Source organism: Zalophus californianus, chromosome 15 (assembly GCF_009762305.2).
Source record: "Zalophus californianus isolate mZalCal1 chromosome 15, mZalCal1.pri.v2, whole genome shotgun sequence".
Lineage (NCBI taxonomy): Eukaryota > Metazoa > Chordata > Mammalia > Carnivora > Otariidae > Zalophus > Zalophus californianus.
Genome location: NC_045609.1, coordinates 78,538,274 through 78,562,754, shown reverse-complemented (window position 1 = coordinate 78,562,754; position 24,481 = coordinate 78,538,274). Strand labels below are relative to the sequence as shown.

General features: G+C 46.8%; 1 protein-coding gene across 15 annotated transcripts in view; it reads left to right on the top strand.

Annotated features, from left to right (window-relative positions):
• The window catches only part of FGFR2 (fibroblast growth factor receptor 2), a 101,083-nt gene that overhangs the window by 63,681 nt on the left and 12,921 nt on the right, over nt 1-24,481 (top strand). For 7 of the 15 annotated variants that reach the window (XM_027593870.2, XM_027593786.2, XM_027593795.1 and 4 more), the window contains 7 exons: nt 600-790; nt 1,948-2,095; nt 5,567-5,769; nt 14,517-14,668; nt 17,563-17,684; nt 19,961-20,071; nt 21,753-21,943. In XM_027593870.2, the coding sequence (XP_027449671.1) occupies nt 600-790; nt 1,948-2,095; nt 5,567-5,769; nt 14,517-14,668; nt 17,563-17,684; nt 19,961-20,071; nt 21,753-21,943 (1,118 nt within the window). Of the gene's footprint in view, nt 1-599; nt 791-1,947; nt 2,096-3,297; nt 3,443-5,566; nt 5,770-14,516; nt 14,669-17,562; nt 17,685-19,960; nt 20,072-21,752; nt 21,944-24,481 lie in introns of all 15 variants that reach the window. The other 8 variants (XM_027593838.1, XM_027593814.1, XM_027593745.1 and 5 more) reach the window with 4 other exon arrangements.

Genomic DNA, 24,481 nt, shown 5'->3' with positions numbered 1-24,481 from the left:
TCAATGGATGGATGTTGAATAAAAGGAGTGAAGTCCAGAGTAAAGGGATGAACCCAGTTATTCATTCAGTCTGTTCTTCACTCTGAGCTCCTGCTTTCGGTTTTTCTTTCCAAAATGAGAAATGGAGGTTTTCTCAGAGCACCTTAGAGAATTTTCGGGAGACACTGTGTATGGGAGCCATTTTGGTGTTCCGGGTGACCTTAGGCCTGTCCCTTGCCTGTGGTGTTAAGCTTATGGTCAGAGTGAGTCTCTGATATTATCCCAAGTGGGACAAGTGAAGAGGCCCCCGTCCCCTGCCGTTTGTCCTTTCGATTGTCAACATAAAATCTTACCCCTTGTTCGGTAGGTGGCCACGGACAACCGATAACTTGAGATATCAGAAGTTTCTTCTCTCTGTTTTCTAAATAAGTATTCTTTTTACAAGGGTTGCGCTCCAACAGTCTCCTTTGAAGTCGGTTTTGTTATGCATTGGGCCGCAGTGTTATTTCAAAGGAGTCAGCCAGCAGACTTGAGGCCTTTTTGGCTTGTGTTCATGAACAGCCTTCTGGACAACACAACTTATTTATTCGGCTCTCCCCTCTGCTCCCTCTCTCCCTCAGAGCGATCGCCACACCGGCCCATCCTCCAAGCTGGACTGCCAGCGAACGCCTCCACTGTGGTCGGAGGCGACGTGGAGTTTGTCTGCAAAGTTTACAGCGACGCCCAGCCCCACATTCAGTGGATCAAACATGTAGAAAAGAATGGCAGCAAATACGGGCCTGACGGGCTGCCTTACCTCAAGGTGCTGAAGGTGAGGACTTTCTGAATCTGAAGGGACCCACACCTGGGGTCTCCGTCGTGGACGTGGGGACAGGTTCTTTGATTTCCCGTTGGATCTGTTGGTCTTACTTGACCGGCCAGAAGAGAGTGTGGTAGGGAATTAGCAGATTATTAGGCTTGCTAGTAAAATTGCAGAAGGGGATGGGGGGGAGGGGGAGAGGAGGAGGGAAGGGCTATTCAAGTAGGAGTCAGAATAATTCAGCTACTTATTGGCCCTGAGATCTCATATGAGATATTGAGGCTTAGCTGCACAACCGTAAGAGTGGGGATCATGATGCCATCTCCCCTACGGGGCGGTTGTGCAGAATCCATGCGATGGCGTGCATTGAAAGAGCTTTGTGAACTCGCGTGGTACCAGTGTTTATGGTTAACGCCGATGTCGACTTCTCTTAATACGACGTTAGGATCAAATTGGAGTAGCCATCTGTCAGAGGCAATTTACATTTTACTTTTAAAAGAAGGCTTTGGCCTTTGAAATTCATTCACATGTGGTTTAGACAATAAACTTCAGAAAATGCTTCTGCACCAGTGAAAGGTTGAACAAGGAGACTTCCTTTCTCCTTGTATTTCGTGTTTGGTTCCTTCCAAGAGGGGACTTGGTGATAGCATCGGCCTCTTTAATTTTTAGATCTGTCTTGCTCTTCAGGACGGTGATAGCAAGTGGTAACTAAGTCTGTACAGCCTCTCCTTAGCCACTGCCTACCACGTCTCTCTCATGTAGGTGCTCACAGAGAACGTCCTTAAAAAGAACAGTCTTCCCATAGAACCATAGGTAGCTCCACTAAGAACTCTCAGCCGATGAGGTGTTCTCCCCAGCTGAGAATCCCAGTGGTCAAAAGAGCTGGAAAAAGACGACCAGCCTGGGGAACTGCGGGTGCGTTCTGCTCGGTGTTGATCACACCTTCTATCCGTCTCCCCTGGGTCACTTCCGTGGCTCACCAGTTAGCTTATTTTGTTCTGTCTAAGCCCACAACCCTGTAAGGCAGCTCCTTAGACCTAATGGAGATTTGTTTTTTTTTTTTTTTGTTTTTGTTTTTTGTTTTTGGTGATGTGTTGGTGGTGGGTCCCTAAGACAGTGCAAAGTCCTTCCTGGTTGGCCGTTATATTGTTCTCCTGTGTCTGTTCCAGCACTCGGGGATAAATAGTTCCAATGCAGAAGTGCTGGCTCTGTTCAATGTGACTGAGGCGGATGCTGGGGAGTATATATGTAAGGTCTCCAATTATATAGGGCAGGCCAACCAGTCTGCCTGGCTCACTGTCCTGCCAAAACAGCAAGGTAACAATGTTTTGTGTTTTCGTTTTTTGTTTTTGTTTTTTTTAAAAGAAGGCTGGAATTAGAAGCTGAAAAGATTTGGTGCTTTGGGAGACTGCAGGCAGCTTCTAGGATGACTCTGTGGCCTTGGTATATTCGTCATAATCTTTCTTCGGTGATGCAGCTGGTAGGATACCAGCAGCCATGGAAAAATGCCCACAATGTTCAAAGTGCTTGCTCTCGTTTCCTCTAAAGATTACCTGCCACCCCCTGCAAACCACCCCCCCCACCCAGTTTTTAAGTCGTTCCTTCTGGTTTATCTTGTTTAGGCTGCACATTCCCTGTCATTTCTGCACACCAGCAGCAGTTTCAACACACACAGGCATGCCTGTTGAATTTGGGACATTTACACATCAGCAGAATTCATGCCTTCTTCTGCCCCAGATTGATAGAGAAATATTGGCGTGCGATAATTTTTCCAACAGAATATCATTTCCTTGGTTACGTAATGGGTGCTTAGGAGATACTGTCCTTGACCTTGCTCCTGAGTTGGAGCATAATCCATCTTGTGGATGTGGACACTGTTGAAGGCAGCGGTTGACATTCTTTGTCACGACTCACACTCAAATGTTTATATCGAAGGAAAAAAAAAAGACCCAGTTTCTTTGCTACCAAGATTGTACTTTCATGCAGTGTGAGTCAGAATGGTTCCCTGTGAATATCAGAGTCTGGTAACCGACACAATATTCCACCCTGGTTGGTCCCCACCAGGCTGGAAGGATGTGCCAGGTGTCCACTTGGGCGTGTCTCCAGGGTTTTGCTTTATAGCACAATAATTTAGACAGCACCATCCTTTTCTCAAGGTGGGAGTCTGCAGCCAACAGGACCAGAACCCAGCTGGGACTTTTGGGTGCTTACATTTTCGGAAAACCATCCCTAAATCCAAAGCAACACAAAGGCCAAGAGAAAACGGATCTCTGTGGGTTGATTTTTCCATGCGTCCGACTGCATGCATGTCTAGGTGGTGAAGCCGGTGTGGTGACGGGCCTGTGGAGGCGAGCTGCTCAGTGTCTCTCGGTTGTGGGCTTTGTGGACGGGCTGCGATCGGAATCTTCTGGTGGCCAGCACCTGCCGGAGCCCCTGGTGCAATGCCTCATGGTTCCACGGCCCCCTCCACGATCATCCCTGTGTTGTCTAGCCTTTTCTCTTGCTTCCCTGTTTTCTAGGCCGCCGGTGTTAATACCACGGACAAAGAGATTGAGGTTCTCTATATTCGGAATGTAACTTTTGAGGATGCTGGGGAATATACGTGCTTGGCGGGTAATTCTATTGGGATATCCTTTCACTCTGCATGGTTGACCGTTCTGCCAGGTATATACTGCTCTTTCTCGCCATGGTTTTTTCCCTTTTCTGGGTTGATTGCTATAAAATTAACACAGCTTCTGTTCTCAGAAATGGCCCCTTTTATCCTGGCATAAAGATTCTCAAAAATGCTGAAAATTATCCCCCGGGGATAAGAAAGTTGCCTTTGGAAATTCACTTACAATGAGATCCCCCCACTCCCATTTATGATCAAGTGAAATTTCATCCTTTAAAACCCAAAGGGATCTTATATTTTCAGTGAGTCATTGAATCATTGTATAAATTCACCCATCCACATTTCTTTTAAGGAAAAGAAGGGGAAATTACTTTGTAAAATTCAAAGTAATTTTTTCTCATCTCAGATTCCATTTCACTAAAACCCCATATGTACTTTTATTACGTTGTTCCACTCTCTCTTTTTTAATGATATGCAAATAGGTGGATGTATGTTGGGGTGCCTGGGGAGAAGCACCTCGGCACATAGGACGTACAGAAGCAGTGTGTTACCTACCTCGGGAATCGGTGGCTTGCTGCATGTTGCGATAAAATGGACCCTCAGTTTGCCTTTCCTGCAAAGCATGTTCTCGCCAACTTGGGCTTGATGTTATTTCCTCCCTGTGGAGAAATCAACATCAGCGAAGCCCTGTTGCCTACATACTGCCTCTGTCTGAATCTTTAACCGACATCTCTGTCCTTGTCAAACTTCTCCTGATAATCACGATCTACTCTGATGTGTCTGTCTCTTTGTCATTTCCTTTGTGAAGCTGCATAGACTGGTCTGCTAGCTCATGATGTTCCACTCCCAGTTATTAATTCCTTATTTTTAGAGTATGGTGCCTACCTGCATGCTTATTTTCATACCTAGTAAAAAGAAATTGATCATTTCATTTTGTGCTGTGCTGCTGGGAGTTTTGACTATCTTGCAAGTATTTTTTCTGATTAAAATGTATGAGCTTTAAATAATACCATTGCATCCATTTTTCCCTTTTGTTGTGAGTCTGCTCTGTGGATATTTGCTTTGAAACAATGAGATGCCTCTTATGTTGAGCTTGCTTTTTACTTGTAGTACTGCATTCTGCAGGTGCCTAATTGGCACTTCTTAACCAATTTGCCTGACAGTACTAGCCCATTAACTAAGAATGCAGTGCGAGAAAAATACTGTTTGGAAATACACTGCTTGTAGCTCCATGACCATTGAGGACTGAGGAGGGGGCAGCTATTACTGGAAGTTGATCTAAGAACTAAGATCTAAGAACTAATTAACTAAGAATCTAAGAACGTGCTACCTTAAGTAATTATGTGGAAACTCACGTTAATTCCGTTTCTATTTTTTCTTTGAGAGAAAAGTTGTAGTGACCTCAGTATAACCAGAGAACACAAATCTTAAATGGTAATTGATTAAGGGATATTAGAAGCGTTCCGTGGTACAGACATAATGATTGTATATTAAAGGCAACTTGGCCCTTAAATTCAGTTAATTTGTTTATTTGGTTGAATAATATGCTGGACTGTATTAAGAAATTTGAAACCTTTCTGGACCAGCCTACTAGATGAGTATTTATTTCATTTCATATGGAAGTGTGTTCATCTGGGGTAAATCGCCCTGTCACATGTTCCTTTGGAAGAGCTCACCCAAATAAGAGTGAGGTACCATCTCTTCACATGCATAAGTGTGCATTGTTTATATTTACGAATTTTTGATTTGGTTTGCGTCAGAGACCACCATGGAAGACAGTCCTTTTTTTTTTTTTTTTTTTCCTGCAGTTGTGGATGGATAACTGTCCTATTCTGCCCAAATGTCTGCCAGAATGTGGCCCTGTAGCCTGCCCTTTGTGCCTTGGAGGCAGCCAATCCATCACGATCACTGGATTGCAGAGGCCCATTGAGGCTAGAGCTAGTGGCTGCTTGGGCCCCGGGGGTCGAGTGGGGAGCCCTTGGTTACTCACCTTCATTTGGGAGAGGTGCATGGCAGGCCCATAGCCCGTGCCATTCTGCAGCATTGAGTCATTGGGAAGCCTGTCCTTGGGAATGGTCATCCCCTTGTGATTCGTTTAGCTCTGCCGGGATGCAGCAACCCCATGTCCTAACTCTGTGGCCTGCTTATCTGTTCCTCCCCTGTGGTCTACACTCTAGCTCCTGTAAGAGAAAAGGAGATTACGGCTTCCCCAGACTACCTGGAGATAGCCATTTACTGCATAGGGGTCTTCCTCATTGCCTGTATGGTGGTGACGGTCATCCTGTGCCGAATGAAGACCACGACCAAGAAGCCAGACTTCAGCAGCCAGCCAGCTGTGCACAAGCTGACCAAGCGCATCCCCTTGCGGAGACAGGTAACAGAAAGTAGATAAAGAGTTTGAAGAAATTTACTCCTCCCCCCACGCCCCAGCCAGCCCTTGGGTCTGTTTCTCGGCTACGATATCCTCTACTTCTGTGAGCTTCGCTGTGCGAGCGGTCCCGACATGCCTCTCAGTGGCTCTCTAGTTAGTGTTGGGGGCTCGGGGAGTCAAGCCCTGGTGCATCAGTGGGGTCAGCTGAGTCAAGTTCCAAGGACAAGAAAGCATGACGGTGTGAGACTCTGGTAGCTAATCGGTAGGACTGGAAATAACACGGGGCGGCAATGCCCTTGTGTGTTTGAGGCTCAAGTGTAGTGGTCTTGTTGAATCATAGGCCACTTTTGTCCCCTGTGATCTAATACTGTTTTTGAGACAGGCTTATGCCACTAGTTGGAAAGGGCGGGACTCTAGTTCTCTTTGACTTATATTTTAAATCAAGGTCAGAAACTTATGCCCTGGAGATGAAAGTGAACTACTGCTTGATTTAGACCAGACTATGATGTCTTTCTTAACTGGGTTTTGGCTCGACCTCTCTGATTCTTAAAATAGAAATGTATGCATATATGATGTTATTGTTAATCGTTCGCAAGTGTGGCTATGGATTTGGTGGTAGAAAGATTTTTATATTGAATGAGCAACAGATTGTTCTTAACCCCGTGACTGGCCTTTGGTGGCTCCTTTTTGCTTGTATGTGCCTCCTGATTGGTGTCATTTTGCTTTGCGGAGAGGGCAAGATAGAGCCTCTACACCTTTGTCTTAACCCAAAGCTGCAAAGCCGAGTGGGACAGGGTATGCCCTGACTCTTTCTTCTGTGTTCGTGAAGATGGAAGGGGAAGGCAGGTATGAATGGGAAGTGTTTACAAATAAGTATTGGGAACTTTGTTCCGATCGAGGAATTTCTTTTGAGACAACCAAGTAAAGTGGCTAACTCACCGGCTCTATTGCAGTATGTGCTTTAGTAGAATTTACAGGGCGTTTGTCAAAATTACAGAATCCTTAGTCTTAGCCCTGGAGATTCTCGTCCAGTAGATCTTGAAATGGGGCCCAGAACCTGCATTTTAAGTGGGTCCTTGGGTGATTCTGAAATGTACTCCGAGAAACTCTGGGTTAATCCCAGCCCTGCCCCTCCTGGGACTTCAGGTGGCGATGACATTTTCTGGATCTGGCGTTAGCACGGATTAGGAACCAGTCGGCCAGCCACAGTTTTGGCATGGCTCTTGCTGTTCTCGACCCAGCTCCAAGCTCCAGGCTGAATGGGTCCTTGTTGACTCCTTTGAAGCCACGTATCAGGCAGCTCTTTATTCTTCTTAGAGACTGAGGATAGCATTTGGAGTGTGTTGTCAAGTGCAGGTGATTGCCCAAATTATGTTAAGAGCAAGGGAGATAAAGGTGCCCATTGGGGTGACTTTTGCCACCAAGAATGCTATTGTTATTGAAATGACACCGCTATCATTCTTGGGGCCTTCTAGAGAAGCAATGATGGGGCCACTTGCCTGACTCTGGGAGAGTCCAGTCTGAAGGTGACTCTTCACATGGCTGGATGGTGCCTTCAGTGACCTTCAGGGGCTGTGGCCACCCTTCCCCCTCCCTCCTTCTTTCCACTTACCTCTGGGCCATTCTTCAGCCACCATCTTGAGAACCTGACCTCAGGGAGTTGGAAAAGGGAGTGGTGTTCCCATCTCTATTATTAATTTTTTTTTTCTAATAGGGGAAAATGCTACCTTCTGGAGGAAACTTGCAATTTGGTGTAGCTAGACCATTGGCCCATAATGACGTCATCATCTTTTTTTCCGCCACTATTACAATGCTCTTTTTTTTAAACTTAAATATAAAAGACATAGCTGCCCTTAAAAATCTCCTTGACTCAACCCTAGTCATCTTATTATCATTTCTCTTTGACTGACTGGCCTTTCTTCTTTGTCTCCACCTCTGTTGGTCATTCTTGTTATACTCTCCCCTGTATAACAAAGGGGAACATTAGGTTTTTCTCCTTTTTTCTCCTTCCTTTCTTTTTCTTTCTCTCTCTCTCTTTCTTTCTTTCTTTCTTTTTCTTTCTTTCTTTGTTTCTTTCTTTCTCTCTTTCTCTTTCTCTTTCTCTCTTTCTTTCTTTCTTTCTTTCTTTCGTCTCTTTCTCTCTTTCTCTCTTTCTCTCTTTCTCTCTCTCTCTCTCTCTCTCTCTCTCTTTCTCTCTTTCTTTCTTTCTTTCTTTCTTTTCTTATCATAATTTCCCGAGTGCTTGGTCTAACCCAGGTTCCATGCAAGATAAGACCTGTCACCTTCACCAGTGGTTCCAAGGTTATTTGGCAGTCATCGTTTGGGATGTAGTTGTCTTGGGTTTTAGTAGGGTCAAGTAGAATAAGAGAAGCAGAGGAAGGTGGGCAAATAGCAATGCCCTGGAGAAAAAACAGATCTCTGGGAGATTAATTTATTGGGGGGAATGTTGACACACCTCACCTCCTCTTATATGTTAAAATGGATGTATGATTCTTTACAAAGAGCACTCTGACAGTTAGCATGGCCCCTTTGGTGGGGAAGGAGATGCCTATCAGGTATCTGGATAAAAGAGGGTTATTGGGCTGTAGCTGGAATGAAAAGCCCCATAAAGGCCAGCAGATATGTTGATGACAGAGAAAATACCACAGGGATGCCAAGCATGCCTTTACCTGGCGACAGGTGAGCCTGTAATCAGATGTCTTGAGGATGTGTCCTTCCTAGTTATTTGCAAGGCCACTTTTCATGCTGTATTTGCCCAACCTCCTCTATACCACACAGGTAACACTGAGCGTCTTCATGATGGAGTTCGAGTGTTATCTTCTTGGCCCTGACCCTCGCCCCTCCCCCAACACACATACACACAACATCTCACTCAACTCAATCCATCATTGTTCTCTGTTTAGAACAAGAAGAGTTGTGTTTTTTCTTTTCCTTCTTTTCTTTCTTTCTTTTTTTCTTTCTCCCTTTTTTTTTTAATCCTACTGTGAGTTTTTCCTTCTTGACATTTACTAATTTGTCCTGGACTTAACCGTTATGAGACAGACATTTCAGTTTGTTATTTTTTTGAGTCAAAAATACTCTTCTCGGGTAGCTAAGAAGAAATTCCTTGTGTTCATGCCCCAGTAAGCAGGAGTTTTTTGAGGCTCTTTATGCATTTTGGTGCTTGAGGAAAGACAAGAGAACTTTTTGGTTGGGGGAAGCAGGTCGCACACAGCGTCTCCCTGTGTCCCTTGACAGGGGTTCATCCTGCTTTCAGTGCTGGGGCTCGGATACCATGCCAGCCCCTGGCGCGCCTGCTCCTTTGGAATCAGCATGATCAAGGGGTCATGACCGGCCCAGAGAGGGTGTCCTCGTGAGCTTGTCAGCTCTTGTGTGGGTCTCTGGGGCTGCCAGTGGATAGCCATAGTCATTGGGAGGCAGCCTTTGCACATCCATGAGCTCAAGAGAGGGTTTCACTTTCCCTGTGCCGCACACATCAGGGGCATTGGTGGGGAGAGGGGTACAGGGGAAATTGAGGAGGTTTGTTCAGGAGGCATGTGCTATTGCTGGCTTTGGTGGATCAGTTTTTCAGTGAGTACATCGACTTCCTTCTCTGGAGCCAAAAGTCTCCATAGGGCAGGATGGAGATTTCCCTTTTGCCATAAACAGATAAACCCATCTCCTGGGTAGGGGCTGTGCATTAATGGTTATTAAACACAATGAACCCTGTGAAGGAGGGTTCCACTCCTAGAAGCTCATTCACTGTCTAGCAGCAAAATACCGTGATCTTGGAATAGTCTCCATGGTTTGGTTCCTCAGGTGGTCTAGTGAGACCTCCCTGGTTCCAGAACACACGTGGGTAATGAGAGTGGCCGTGCATGGCCAACTGGATTCTGCCCTTCCATGTGGGTGCCCGCATTGGCTGTTCTCTCCTCTCAGCCTTCCAAAGACAGGGCAGTGTGCGATCTGATTTGGATTTTGGCTACTGGGATCTTCTAGGAAGAACCAGCCCGTCCAGGACCCGTGAGCCATTGCTCTGATGGGTTGATTCACAGAGTCCAGGGAGCAGCATGGGGGAGGCAGAGACCTGGCAAAGGAGAAGAGTGATAAACCACCTCGTCTGATGAGTTAAATTTTGAATCCAACCCCCGAAACCCCTTGAACCTTTATCCCAGCCACCTGGTTCGAGGTGGTGAAAGCATTTTGTTTGGACATCAGGGAATGGTGGGCGGGGCTTAGAGCAAAAAGTATGTTAACTCGGGGCCTGCTCTTCTGGCTTGGGAACGTGGATCCACAGCTTGAGAGTCAGGAATTAGCGTGCACATTCATTACCCCTCCCCTCCTTGCTTCTGCCTGCCTTCTTCTCTGTGGGATCCCCTGCCTTGGTTCTAATCTAGTCTACTCTAGTATGCAGAGGTAACACTATTTCTTGGTGGCCCTTTAAAAAGAAAAGAAAAAAAAAAAAAACCACTTCCTTGCTTAATCTCCCCTATAGACTGTAGAAAGATACAAAAGGCACATTTCATTAAAAGCTTGATTTATGGCACGTGTTAAAGAGATTCCGGAAAGTGGGGAGTTGAGTAGAGACTGAAAATACACGCTAGAAGCGTTCCTGTGGGGATTGAGGAGCGGGAAGGCAGTTTATTTTAGGGTGTTCCCATTTATCGTTTGTCAGTGACTTAATGATCGCCACCCATGGAATATTTTTAAATTAGATAGGCTATCTGGTAAGGGAAGATCATGATTTTGTGCAAAAAAACCCAAACCCAGTGATAATTCAATAGCGCTGTGTTAGTCAAGGGATTCACAGATGGGCAGTGGGAATTACTTGAGGGGCATGTTCTGAAGGAAAGAAGGTCCAGCAAGATGCAACATTTCATGGAGGAATCGCCAAGCCCCGGAAACACGTTGGCTCACAGCAGAAATGGCGTGAAGAGAAAGCCAGCCATAGTTACAGTCGCAGAGGGGATTTTAAAAGCTCAATAAAAAAGCATGGAGGTAAAATTAAGATAACACCTCCATGGACAGAGTGACCAAATTCTAGTCTCTCATACTTCTGGCATTTTCTTACCTCTTTTCCCCCTTTCTGCTTTTTACAAAAGTATTTTCCAGATTTATACATTGAATCTAAACCTCCACGCTTAATCTGGACAGAACTTTCATAAAGTAATCCTTTTCGTAAACGACGATTTTCAGGTTTTTAATAGTAATGATAACAACCAAGTTTGTCAAGGGTTTCCGTTTTAAAAGCTTTCACATGAAAACCTTGTCGAGGTTGTTTGGAGGAGGATGTGTATGTATGTGAACTTTCGCCATGGGTTTGTGGGCAAAGATCGCTCTCGGGTCATAGGTTAGCCGCCGAGCAGTTAACGTCTGACTGAACGTTAGGTTTTTCTGTTCTTAGGCAACCTCTGAGCCATATTTGTCATGAGGACGTTCTTATGTTCCAGCTTTCCTCCTGCCCTGGGACTGACCCCTGACTCTGCGATCCTTTATTTCTTGGGTTTGCTCTTTCACTTGCTGGAGCCGCAGCCCATCCTGGCTGTGAGCAGAGGGTCTCATCGTCCAAACCAGTAAGACAGTGTCAGCCCTTAATGCCAGTGGGGTTTTGTTCTTTGCGGAGCACACAGTAAGCTAGCATCTCCCACACAAAACAACCGCAGGCTCCAGATCTTCCGGGATCCCCAGAGGAAGGTGCTGGTCATAAGCTCTCTTGGATCCGGGCAGTGCAGGATTCTGAAAAGGTGCTAGGAAAAGCTGTTGTGGTGTTGGTAGCAAATATTAACTGAGCTCTTAGCAAGTGCCAGGCTCAGCACTAAATGCCTTATGGGTGTGACCTCATTTTACCCTCGTGGTACCTCTGTGGGGTGGGAACTGACCGGGCCCCGTGTCGTGAACAGTTAGCAGGGGAAGGGTACCAGCTAGGGTTGACTGCTTGGCCAGGGCCGGTCAGTGGGGTGCCCACATGGGAGGGTGCAGAGATGCCGTAGAACCGAGCACGGTAGCACAGGGGAAGGAGAAGGGCAGGGTTCTTGTCATTTCTAACTCATTTTAGAAGTCAAGTCACCGGGTTTCAAACATATTTTTATTGTTAAAGAAGGTGCTTTTTCTAAAACGTAAGAGAACGACATAGGCATGGTAATAAAATTCAAATGGCTTGGAAAGTTCTGAGGCAAGACAAATTCTGCCCCATTCCGCCGCTGTTTGAGTCTCTCTCTTTGAAGGTGGCCACCCTTAAATCTCTTCTGTATCCTTCCTGAAAGCTTAAAAACAGTGCTATGTTCTCACACCCCACATGGGAAGGCTGCTTTCTTCCATCATACTCTTAAGTCTTGCCACTAAGAGCAGAGATTTTTGAGGACCTGCCTCTTCACTCAGAGCCATGCCCCCCTGTTACTTCCCCGTTGGGTTTCTACTCCTCTCTACCAATGGCAGCACACCAGGCGCTGATGGTGGAATTCTGGAAATCCTGCAGGGCTGGTAGTGACAGGCTACCTGGCTGACCTTGCAGAGAGTCATGGCAGCAGAATCTGCTAGACCGCGGCCATTTGGGGCCTGTATCATCTCAGCAAGAGGCTGACTTTTACTAGTGTGGTCGGTACTTGTTGCCTGTGATCCTCAAGTACAAGTTCCCATTGCAGTGAATGGTGATTTTTGCCTCTTCGTGGGGGAGAACTTTCCGGAAGACCTTTTTGTCTCTGAAAACACCAGCCTCCTTTTGTATCCATAGCACATGGCCTTGAGTCAGTGTAGTGCAGTGTGTTGGGCCCCACACACTGGAGGGGTGTTCCAAGTTATCTGTTTGGCCAGGGTGGGGTCCCTGCCTAGTCCCTGGCATTAGTAGGGAGCACGGGTGGGTTCCATGGGAGTCCACACAGTTACCTTTTGTGCTTTCCTCCTTGCTTCTGCCATTCGATCATGTGGGCACTTGGATGTGAGGCCTCAGCCTCTGGGAGCCCAGTCTATTCATGAAGTTCTCTCAGCTCCAAAATTATTGATTCTTCAGCTCCCTTTTAAAGAAAAAATTATTTATGGTGTTCACGATAGCACTGCTCATACTATCCGCATAGTAAAATTTAGGAGTGAGTCTTCCTGTCAAAGGATTGCTCAGAAGGCTCAGAAATGTTCTTTTGTACGTTTTACTTTTATTTTTTAAAGATTTATGTATTTAGAGAGAGAGAGAGAGAGCGAGCGGGAGTGGGCTGGGGGGGAGAGGGAGAATCCGCAAGCAGACTGTGCTGAGTGGGGAACCCAGTGTGGGGCTCGATCCCATGGCCCTGAGATCGGTACCTGAGCCGAAATCAAGAGTCAAATGCTTAACCGACTGAGCCACCCAGGTGCCCGTTCTCTTGTACGTTTTAAAAGATAATAGAGATTCTGGGTTAAAAATCACATACAACTTGATTTTAATACTGAAACCAACTTCCTATTCCTAAAATGATTTTCTCCGCCTCCCAGTCCATTCTTGGGCATCGTCTTGGGTTTCTGTCTGCCTTAAGGGCAATTTGGGCTTACAAAGGAGAGAATAAAGGTTTTCCAAATAACGTTCCCAGGGAAGTACGGAGGGAATGGTTCAGGCTCCATTTTGTGAATAGTCATCCCAACTGAGTTTGTTCGTCTGCATTCCGTCTTTGGCACCTTAATTTAAAAGGTGTTGGTCAGCACAGCTGGGGAGTACAGTTGACCTGGGCAGTCATGCAGGGGACAGAACCAGGGTGGGAGGGCAGGCCGCTTTGTTGGACCATGTTAAACCTCATGTTCCAACTTTCTTGATTCCCAAGACTCGTTCATGGTTTAGAATAAGGGGGTGGTCAAGCAGCCCATGGTTTTCCAGGATTGTGTAGTTATTCTCAAATTTGGCCTTCAAGTGGGCTCTGCATGTGTTTTCCTTTACAGAAACCAGCACAGGGAAGGTGCTATATTTAAGAAGTAACCATTTTATCAGACGCAGACCAAAATGGGTGAGGGTGAATGAGAAAACTCGGGGAAGCCCTTGCATGCCGCAGGTGGAAGAGGAGCTTTCCCATGTGATTATGAATCAAGGGTGTAGTTTTTTGGCTCCTTGACTTTTCGTCCCATGTGTTCAATCCACTAGTTTCTGAAAGCGAAGTTGACAAGAGTCTGTGGATTTTCATTGAATGGCCTGGGCATCCGCCGGTTCCCAGAAGGACTGGGGAGAAGCAGAGAATGGCCCCAGTGCCTGGGCCTCAGGTTACCTGGAATTAGGGCACTTAGAACTACTGGAACACCCTTCACACTCGAATCCTCGAGTTAGTTCCTTGAGACACTGAGCTTTTCATTCCAAAAGGCAGACGAAAATATCGAAGAGCTGATTTTCTCAGAAGGTTTCGTGGAGTTTCGTAGGCACAGAATTGATTCATGGTCTGAGCTGGTCTGCAGGGAGATTGACCACGTGGGGCTCTGGGACAGGTCTAGGCAAAAAGGCAGTCATGAAGCCCATGGGGTGGTGGCCCCGTCCTCAGGTGCTTGTTCGGAGGAATTGGGTCAGAAGGCTGGCATACGTTGCTCCGGGAGCATCTAAAAATGTTTGCACACCTGGGCTTAGGGACCTAGGATATGGGTGAAATCTGGTACTGCAAAGAAGGGAGGGCAGAGGTGCTGGGATCCAGCGGTTTGGGTCCTAAATTCTTGACTTTGGCCAGCGCTCCCACTTCTATTCCTTTCTCAGAATTAAACATCTGGCTGGGCTCTGGCCGGCTGCCAGGCTTCTCAGGTAGGGCCAGGATTACATCTGCATCTTTGCGTTTTGTCTCCAGGTTTCCGCTGAATCCAGTTCTTCCATGAACTCCAACACCCCGCTGGTAAGGATAACCACGCGCCTCTCCTCGACGGCAGACACCCCCATGTTGGCAGGGGTCTCCGAGTATGAATTGCCAGAAGATCCAAAGTGGGAGTTCCCGAGAGATAAGTGAGTGCTTCTATTGGACGCATCCCCGAATGGAATCGTAGGCATAAATGGGGATGTTGGATTGACATGTTCTTTTTCTGATCCTTAGCTGCAAGGGTCATGCAACAGGAGCGAGTGAGATGCTATTTCTATATAACCAACTCATGAGAAAGAAAAGAATGGGTTCTCTCTCTCTCTCTCTCTCTCTCTCTCTCTCTCTCTCTTTTACTGGTTCTTTTAAAAAAGCTGCTAGGCACGGCTGGTCCCCAACCAAGATAGTACCTTGTTAACACTTTTTTACTTTTTGGATAATTCAAACCTAGTCACACGGACTAAACGTAGGGCTAAATCTCATTGATAAAACAGATATGACATTCCAACTTCTGGTTATTAGAACATGACTGTTCTATAGTTCATTTCTTTGGGAGAAATTAGGTATAAAATACAAATTGCCTGAAGAATCTTCAGTCAGTGTTGCTCTTTTTTAAGGGTTGTTAATGTCCTGTGGGGCTGCAAAGGTTTGAATATGGTAGCTGACATCACATTTCCTGTGGTCCATAATATTTTCTTTACTGGATCATGTGGAGGCGTTCCAATCAAGTGTTCGTTCAGTCAGAGCATGACCACTTGGGCTCTGTTGAAGGCATTACTGGGAGCTCTTAATCTCTTGATTTGGCTTCAGGTCCATGTATTTGGGCTGTCTTGGGCGGGATTTGAATCCTGGCTCAGCTAGCCAGCGACTGGGCAACCTTGATTCTCTGAACTTCATGTTTATAAAATGATGACCATGGTATAGACCTCGCAGGACCGAGTGCAGTTCTCGGCTCATGAGTTTCCCTGTCTTGTGTTTCCCTTCATGGAGTGGTAAGCTGGGAGTTCTGAACCACAGACCCCAACAACATGGTGGTGCTAGGCAGAGAGTGTGTGAGGCAGATCCTGTGCTCCCAGCTCTCTGTCTTCTGGGCAGAACCAGCACCCAGACCCACCTTCTGAAATAAAGTGTGATGGTCCTTGAAGGCCAGCAGCTCCCTTCCAGGGTACCACTTGTAGTCCCTTGAACCTGAACCTTGGTAGTAGTGGAAGGTGGAAATCACGGACTGTCCATCTACATCACATCAAGCGGAATGAGCTCTTGCCTTGCTTCTATGTAGCTCCCACTCCCTATTTGTCTTGACATTGGCAGTATCTCCCTGAGATTAGGTCAGAGAGGTGTTTAATTACAATAGAAGAAACTCATCCACAAATGTAGAGGTACTAAGCTAAGCTATTCTAGAGCCTGGGTCTGACGAGCTCTATTTGGAAAGAGAGGTGGCTTACAGGGCACCATGATTTTGATCCCACAGCTCTACACCCGATTTGTTCCCCAAGAGCCAGTCTGGAGATACTAGTGTGCATCATAAGCTAGGACCAAAGAATTGCGCAGGTATCACTCTGTCAGGAGAGTTAGTGGAGGCCATTTCCAGTGTAGCTGTGCACCGTAGTGGAAAGACCATTCATTCATTCAGGACTTGTTTATTGAACAACAACTGGGAGGCATCAGAGAAAAACACAAAGAATGGTTTCTTTACCTGGAGAGTGTGGAAAGAGAACGGGGTAGTTTCTCCCGAAGCCACCTCGCTCCCGCCTTTGGGGGTACAAGTAGGAGGGCTCTGGCACACATTCCTGTGCGTCTAGGACTGACTTGGGCTCCTGTGATCGCACGTTAAGAAATGACAGCTCTCATGTTCGGGCCCCGCGATGCTTCGGTCAACAGTGGATGTCTGTATGTGCCTAACTGTCCACTCCCACCCGGGGGGCACCCTCAGTGCAGCAAATGTGAGTGCTAAGCGTTTCAGAACGGAGTTGAGCACAGATGTAGGTGGGGCAGATTTCCAGTGAATGAAGGCTATTTAGAAGCAGTTTATTAGATTGGAGGCAGACGTGGCACAAAGAAAGGATTGTTATGCTTGTAGTAACAGGGCAGTAGGACATAAATTAGCCATTTTCCCAATGCAAATGTTTATTTTCTGCCAAGATATTAAATTTAATTTTAGTTCAGGAGAGAAACAGAATGACCTCAGCCTAGCATATACACTGCCCTCAGTCTTTGCTTAGCTTTTGTAAACCATTGTGTACTTACCATAAATACAGTTTATTTACTCAGGGCTGCTAAATGCTTTGCTGCATTATGCTTAAGTGGAAAAAAAAAAACCACATTCATGAGTATGCCAAAGATTTCTCCATTCTTTCGGCTTCTAGAATGTCCAAAGACAATATGTGGCTATTAGTAGGACGTGCACCGAGCTCCTGGGCTTAGAAATACGGTTTATCATGTTCACTCTGGGTTTTCTTCATTATTAATTTTGGGTAGTTAAGGATTTCTAAACCGTTAGGCCAAAAAAGATTCCCCTCAATTTCTAGAATTTTCTTTGTCCTTTAGGGAAAAATTAGAGATTCCTTGAAATGCGTTTAAAGATTCATATCATGTAACTTGGCCAGGAATGTGACCGTAAAATCCACTGGTATTTGAATAATAGTGATTTTAAAGACATCACTTCACAGAGACCAAAAAATAAGAACAGCTTTAACATTTTTTCTTTGAGACATTCTAAATTACGAATATTCAACTGGCCCGAGATCAAAAGCTCCTCATTGTTAGCACTTAGGAAAGCTGACCACCTCACTAGCAAGGATACCTTCCACAAAGAAAATAAATCGTGAACACAAATGTGAAACTTAATAGCTGTCCCGCCCGTAATTGACATTCTCTACAACGTCACTGAGAAAATACTCAAGCGCGTGTGTACCCCCGGTCTCATTAGTTCCATATGATAAATGCTCCATGCTTTTGCAAGCCGCTGAAAGATTTTTATATTTAGTTCTGGAATTTCCCCTTCACCAGATGCTGTGCACTAATCCCCTATTTACACATTTAGGCTGACGCTGGGCAAACCTCTGGGGGAAGGTTGCTTTGGGCAAGTGGTCATGGCTGAGGCGGTGGGAATTGACAAAGAGAAGCCCAAGGAAGCAGTCACTGTGGCCGTGAAGATGTTGAAAGGTACGTGGGGAGGGGGACGGGTGGGTGTGTGTGGGGGAAGTCTTATCAAGAATGTTCCTTTTGTGGCATGTGAACTCTATCGTGGCAGGGGGTCAGAGAGCACATAGTTGACCTAGGGGTTGAGAAGTTTTCAGTATAAATCAGCATCCTGGACAGATGATTTATCTTGAGCTGCGTGCACTTACAAGAAAGAAAAGCCAGTTTGGTTAGAAAGGGGTAGCCTCCCAGATTGTTCTTTGTCAGCTCCTTGTTGATGACCGCGATTTTTTTTTATTCCCTCTATATTTGTATGTGCTTAGAAATATCAACTCACCTATAATTGGTTCATTTAGATGAGTCCTGGTATGCTGAATTTGGGATGCAAGCCTTAACTTAACAAATAAAGGAGGGTTGGCCTCTGGGAGGGAGGGAGGAGGCGTGGGGAGAGGAAGACACACCTTCTCTTTTGTAAGAGGAACAAAGCGGAATTGACACTAGTCTGGGAGAAGCCCTTAGAAAGCTAAGAGGGAAGGAGCAGGATCAGTGGTGGGGTTGGTGGCTGGGCAGAAACTTCTGGAACATGTGAACAGTTTCCCTGGGATGTGAGCATCGCATGGCATTCGTGGGATGACTGCCCAGCCCTGCTTCATGCCAGTGTCCAAGGAGCTTATAGCACTTCAAACGCCAGCTTCCTCCTCCGTAGTATTCTTTTAGGAGAGGAGTTCTAAGGGAATGGTTTCGTTATAAATCCTATTGTAGGGAGCTGAGAAAGGATGGAGTTTTCCCCATGTGTCCGGGCAGAGATGCCTGTGTGTTCTTGGATGCCGGTGCCTGACCACTGTGGATGCTCCCGGAGTTAGGCTTTTTCTTTTTCTTTCGTGGGCTTTGTGCGATGGTCGTCCTGTCGCTCTCCGAGTGGAGAGGTAGCAGGGTGGAACTAGTCCAAAAAAAAAAAAAAAAAAAATTTTTTTTAAAGATGTTGATCTGAATGGCTCCCAAGGAAAGCTTGGGTGTTTTGAGCTCCTCACCTTGGGATTTGATGGGAGAGAGGCCTGTGCCCCACCAACAGAGGTGGCCCTCTGGCTTTTGTCCTGCGTGGCCGGGGTCTGCCTGTGTGCCCTCGCCCCCCTGTGCGGCAGGTGTAGGGGGCTGCGTGCCCCAAAACAGCCACCTCAGCAGCCCCTGGCCATGCACCAGGGCAAATGTGGGGAAGGCCCAGGCTTCCAGCCTCTTTTGGCAAGAACTTTTGTTTGGTTTTTGGAGCTCAGAATTGGAAGTCTGGGCGTTTATTTCTCTGGATATACACAGGCTGGCCTTCCCTTTCAGGATGGAGAAGGACATCAGCCCCGGAGCCCTGTGGGGGCCCTGGCGATTTTTATAGCCAGTGAGTGGCTCACCACAGAAGGACAGCCCTCCCTGGGCTCTCTGTGCATCTCACCTTCCAGCCAATTACATTGCTCTTCCGCTTGTGAAAGTTAAAAAGCTTTTTGCCACGTGGCTCCTGTGCATTTCCTTATTTCATTTTTTTAGTAAATGCAGTTTTCCATATCGAGTTAACTCAAAGGGAGGCACGTGGGGAAGAGTCTTGCCGCTTTGCCGAAGCTGTGAGCCCACGAATGTGGGACCTAAGCTGTTTTTCTTGAAATTAGAGAGCAGAGGTTTATAAAACTTTATGTTTTTTAGGTTGGAAATCACAGCCCCCGCCCCCCTTGGAGAAGCCTACAAAGGCATGAACCTTTGCCCACTCAAAATGCACGTGCGCACACACACACTTTTGTAAACACTTACGAGGTGCCCCCTGAACCTGTCTGTGACTTCTGTAAGGGCTCGGGTTAGCGGCATTTGGTCCAGAGAAAGTCTGTAGTGATTTGAAATGCCCCATTCTCCTCCTTTTCCTTTGTTTTCTACTCACGGTTGCTAAAGGCACCTTGAAGTTTGATACGGTTTTTTGGAGGCACCATAGATCTGCCAGAGGATGGACTGACTTCACGATAAAGTTAAACACCCCCACACTCGTGACGGTTGCTAGAAAAGAATTGGTCTCAGCATCAGAGACTATATTCTCGTCTTGACTTTTGACCCCATCGACCCCAAATTAGCTATTTGACATGGATCAGGGCAGTTCCCCGTCTGGGCCTTTGCCCCCTTACCAATAAAATGAGGGAGATGATTTGGAAAGTGTTTTCTGCTTCTAAAATTCAATTTCACGCTGTTTCCACTAAGTTTTTGGCAACTAGCAGTGGCTGTCGATGGGTTAGAGAAAACTAAATGGTTTTTAATTTACCTAATGTTTGTAGATGATGCCACAGAGAAGGATCTTTCTGATTTAGTGTCAGAGATGGAGATGATGAAGATGATTGGAAAACACAAAAATATCATAAATCTCCTTGGAGCCTGTACTCAGGACGGTGAGTAGGAGGAAAAAATGCTTTCATCCAAATAATTTACACTTGAATGTTAACATCATTTTAGAAACGGTTGGACTTTTGGATCTTGCTCCTAGGGCACCTCAAGTGCATGTTTAAAGTTCTCTTTAAAATCCCCTTAGGAAGATGTTCCTGGCCATGAACACAAAGGGGGACTTTGTGGCCATACTGGGGGACTGGGGAAAGGTAGGCGGCGTTGGGTGGCTTTGGATGGGAGGACCTTCTAGAGTCCTGCTGTTTTTAGGGCATAACCTGGAGGGTGTTTAGAAAAGACGGTCTCCTTATGTTTTTGTTTTTCTAGTGCTAAGAGGGATTTCTCAAAATAAGACCCTATGGAGGGGCGCCTGGGTGGCTCAGTCAGTTAAGCGCCTGCCTTCGGCTCAGGTCATGATCCCGGGGTCCTGGGATCGAGCCCCGCATCGGGCTCCCTGCTTGGTGGGGAGTCTACTTGCCCCTCTCCCTCTGCTTCTTCTGCTCATGCTCTTTCTCCCTCTCTCTCAAATAAATACAGTCTTAAAGAAAAAAAAAGGACCCTGTGTTATGGTTGACAAATCCCTTAAAATGGGGATTGAAGAAGCCATGTCTTGCTATGGACAGCAATGGCTGAGCTCCCAAGAATAGTGCAGGGGAGGGAGAGGGTAGAATGAACGGACACGTTAACTTCCTTGGGGGAGAGGGAGCATTGACTTCTCTTCACTGGAGAGCTAACTGACACTTCGGGAGTCGGTTTGATGATAATTAATAAACTTGAAGAAGCCTATCTTTGCCTCAGCCATTTCTCCTTGAGGTCTATACCAGGAGTCGGGAGACTTTCTGTGAAGGGTGATTGTCAGTAGTTTTGGTCTTGTGGCCTTGAGGGTCTTTGTGGCAACTACTCATCTTTGCCTTTGGAGTGAGAAAGCAGCCACAGACAGTACAGAAGTGAACGGGCCTGGCTGTGTGCCAATACCATTTAATTACAAAAACAGGCAGTGGGCAGGATTTGGCCTGCAGGCTGTAGTTCGCCAGCCTCTGGTCTATGCTACGGAGAAAGGATTGCACGTGTGTGTAAGGAGACATACACAGGAATGTTCCCCGTGCAGTTTGTTACAGGCCAAACCTGCAAGCAGTGTAAATGCCCATAAGTATAGGGAAATGAGTGAATAAAATGTGGCATGTTTACATGATGGAACATAGGTAGCTGTTAAAAGGAATGATCTAGATTTATTTTTATCAGCCCGACTGGGTTCCAGGACGGTAACGTGTAGGGGGAAGATGTTGCAAAGCTGTAGCTTTATTATTCATGTATGCGATTAAAAATAATAATGTTGTTTATTGATACATATATGTATGTAAAATGGTTAAAATGAACTGGAAAAGGCAAAATTTATAGTAAGCATTGCTCTGCAGGAGGGTACAGGGGAAGAACACTCACTGCATCTCTGTCTATTCCTCTAAGACTTTTGAGGCTGTCTTGACCCGAGTGTCGATGATCATTTTGGGGGAGATGAGAATGTAGGTGTTCTATTTTTGTGTGCACTTTTCTGTATGTTTCAATTAAAAAAAAAAAAAAGAGAGAAAGAAAGAAAAAAAGTAGCGGGTTGAAAGAAACAAAATGTGGCTGAGCTTCCCCGGGGCAGATCTGGGTGCGTCTTCTCAGTGAGCTTGTCCTCTCCGTCCACAGGGCCTCTCTACGTCATCGTCGAGTATGCCTCGAAAGGCAACCTCCGCGAGTACCTCCGAGCCCGAAGGCCGCCCGGGATGGAGTACTCCTATGACATTAACCGAGTTCCCGAGGAGCAGATGACCTTCAAGGACTTGGTGTCCTGCACCTACCAACTGGCAAGAGGCATGGAGTACTTGGCTTCCCAGAAAGTGAGTCCTTCACATTCTCCTCAGTTGGGTGGACTCCAGTTAAAAAGATCTGTGAAGAAAACAGGCAATTTGGACGTGCTCATTTGCTAAATCAAGCCCTTGCATGTCTTGTACAACCTGGAAAATACTTATTGCGTTATTCACATTGGGGTTTGGTGAACTCTTTAAAAGCCAGAGAAGCCTGTCATGACACTGCGGAGATGAGCAGAAAAGCTGTCTCTTCTCCTGGGATTCTGCTCTCGGTAGAGAACAGCTAGGTTAGGGGATGCTGCCTTTAATTCTCCTGAGTTTTGGGGGCTTTATTTGTTTTGGGATGAGTTTTTGGACATAGACTTGGGTGTTGTGTTTATGGTTTTAAGCTTGAAAGGGCCTTCAGTATTCTATGAATAAAGATCAGGCAAAGGGGTATTTTAGTAACACTGAGTCCTGGGTATCATCTGGGTTTATTTTGTCTCATTTAGCGGGGTGACCCTTTGGCTCGAAGTTGGCCAGGTCCCCTGAGGTGAACCGTCTGCATTCCAGGCGTGCCACTTGCAATGGAACTTTAAACATCTGAGTTATTCTGAAAGCAGTTAGGCAGGTGCCCCGATGCCCCAGAGGACATCTCGGATGACCCAAGACACCCTGCCGTAGCTCACACTTCGGGGGCGGGGGGTTGCAGAACTTCCTCCTTAGGCAGAGGTGGGGTCCGTTCTACCTGTGGTGGAGCTTGATGCCCATCTTTGGGTCCCCAGAGAAGTGAGATTCTCTTGTGGCCGTGGACCCCTTGTCACCGGGGGGCCCAGGCTGGGTCATGGCTCTGCCCAGTCACAGGAGTAAGGAATCCGACCACAGGGCATCAGGAATCAGGGAGGGGGGCTGCCACAACATTCTGTCTTTTGGTTTGCTTTTTATTTTCTTTTTTGTTTGTTTTTTATTTTCAAGAGAGTCCAGAGTTGAAGACTTTTTCAGATTTTTTTTTTTTTCCCGTAAAAGCTCTTACTTAACCTATAGATTTTAGGAAGCAGTTTTGTGCCTGAGATTGTGTACAGGTGCAGGAATACAGGCCAACTGAAAAATCTTTGACGTGAGGAAATGGATCAGATCCAGAATGTGGGACATTTGACAAGACATCGCTTCAAAATGTCTGCGTCACAAGAGACAAAAACCACTGGGGAGACAGTTCCAGATTAAGGGAGGCTTCAGAGACAGGTGGAAAACCATGTGTGCATGTGTGACCCTGGACTGAGCCTTGTTCAGGGTTAGGGGGGCAGCTTTTGTAAAGAACATTTAGGAACAACTGAAACTTGAATCGGGTCTACATTAGATAATATGATTGGATCGATATTAAATCTGGGGGTGGTGATAGCGGTCCTGTGTTAAGGTAGGAGATGTTTGCTCATGTGTTTAGGTGTGAGGTGTGCAGTCAGTTTTAAATGGTTCAGGCATACAAAGTATGTGTTTTGGGCTGGAGATTGTGTGTAAAGAGGGAGCCTGCATGACAGGCGATCCCAGCACACCCGGACCATCACTGTTCTGTTTCACCTTTGCTGTAGCTTTCAAGTGTTCCTAACTAAACCCTAGGGAGCGTGGCCTGCCTGCACTGCTTGAGGGGACCCCCAGGGCTGAGGCGGGGGGAGGGCTGGCCACCCCCCAGGGCCCGGCCCCTCTGTACCCTTCCCTGTGTGGGAGGGGGGAAGTGTTTTTTGGACGCAGCATGGTCTGCTATTAATACAAAAGCAGTAGGAAGGCTGGCTTGGTCATTTTATTAATCCTTCAAGCAAATATTCCGGAGCACTCCTGACTCTGGTGCTTCGTGCCCCAGGTCAGGCTCCCGTAGCGGGTGGCTGCAATGGACAGAGTCCTTGGACCTCTTGGAGCAGGAACCTCGGGTGACAGCAGGAGAGATCAACAATAAGCGTGGGAATAAAAATAACGATGGGAAAGGGTGAGAGGCGTGCTGTGCAGGAAACAAACTGTGGGGGGTCAGTGGGGGGTCCAGGGGGAAAGGTGGCTGGTGAGCACCGCCGCCGGGGGACAGCTGTGTGCAGCTTCTAAGGAGGGATACAGGGTGCCGGGAGCAGGGTGCGCGATGTGGCTGAGCTCATTTGGGGCCTCATGGACCCAGGCCAGGCCTCCAGACTGCGCTGTAGGCTGTGCTCTCGGACTGTGGCAGGCCACCGTGGTGGGGGGAATGGGGTCAGGTTTGTGCTACAAAGCTCCCTCGGTCTTGTGCGGCTCACAACTGGTGGGTTGCAAGCTTGGTGCTGGTGTTTTGGGCTAGGGTTTATTGGCTCCCACAAGGCACTGGATAAGAAGATTGATTTTGGACAGATTTTGCTCTTGGGATGGTTGGTGATTTCCAGCCTGAGAGATTGGACGGTAGCGCAGCTGATCAGGATGAGGAAGACTCTGGGGTGGGAGGTGGTGGGAGAGGGTGGTGGGAAGAGATTCTGGTGCACAATTCAGGATGCACTTTCACCACGTGTGAGAGCCATTCAAGGGCCAGTGCGGGGCAGGAAGCTCTGGGGGCTGGCCTAAGACCTTGGGAGCCAGCAA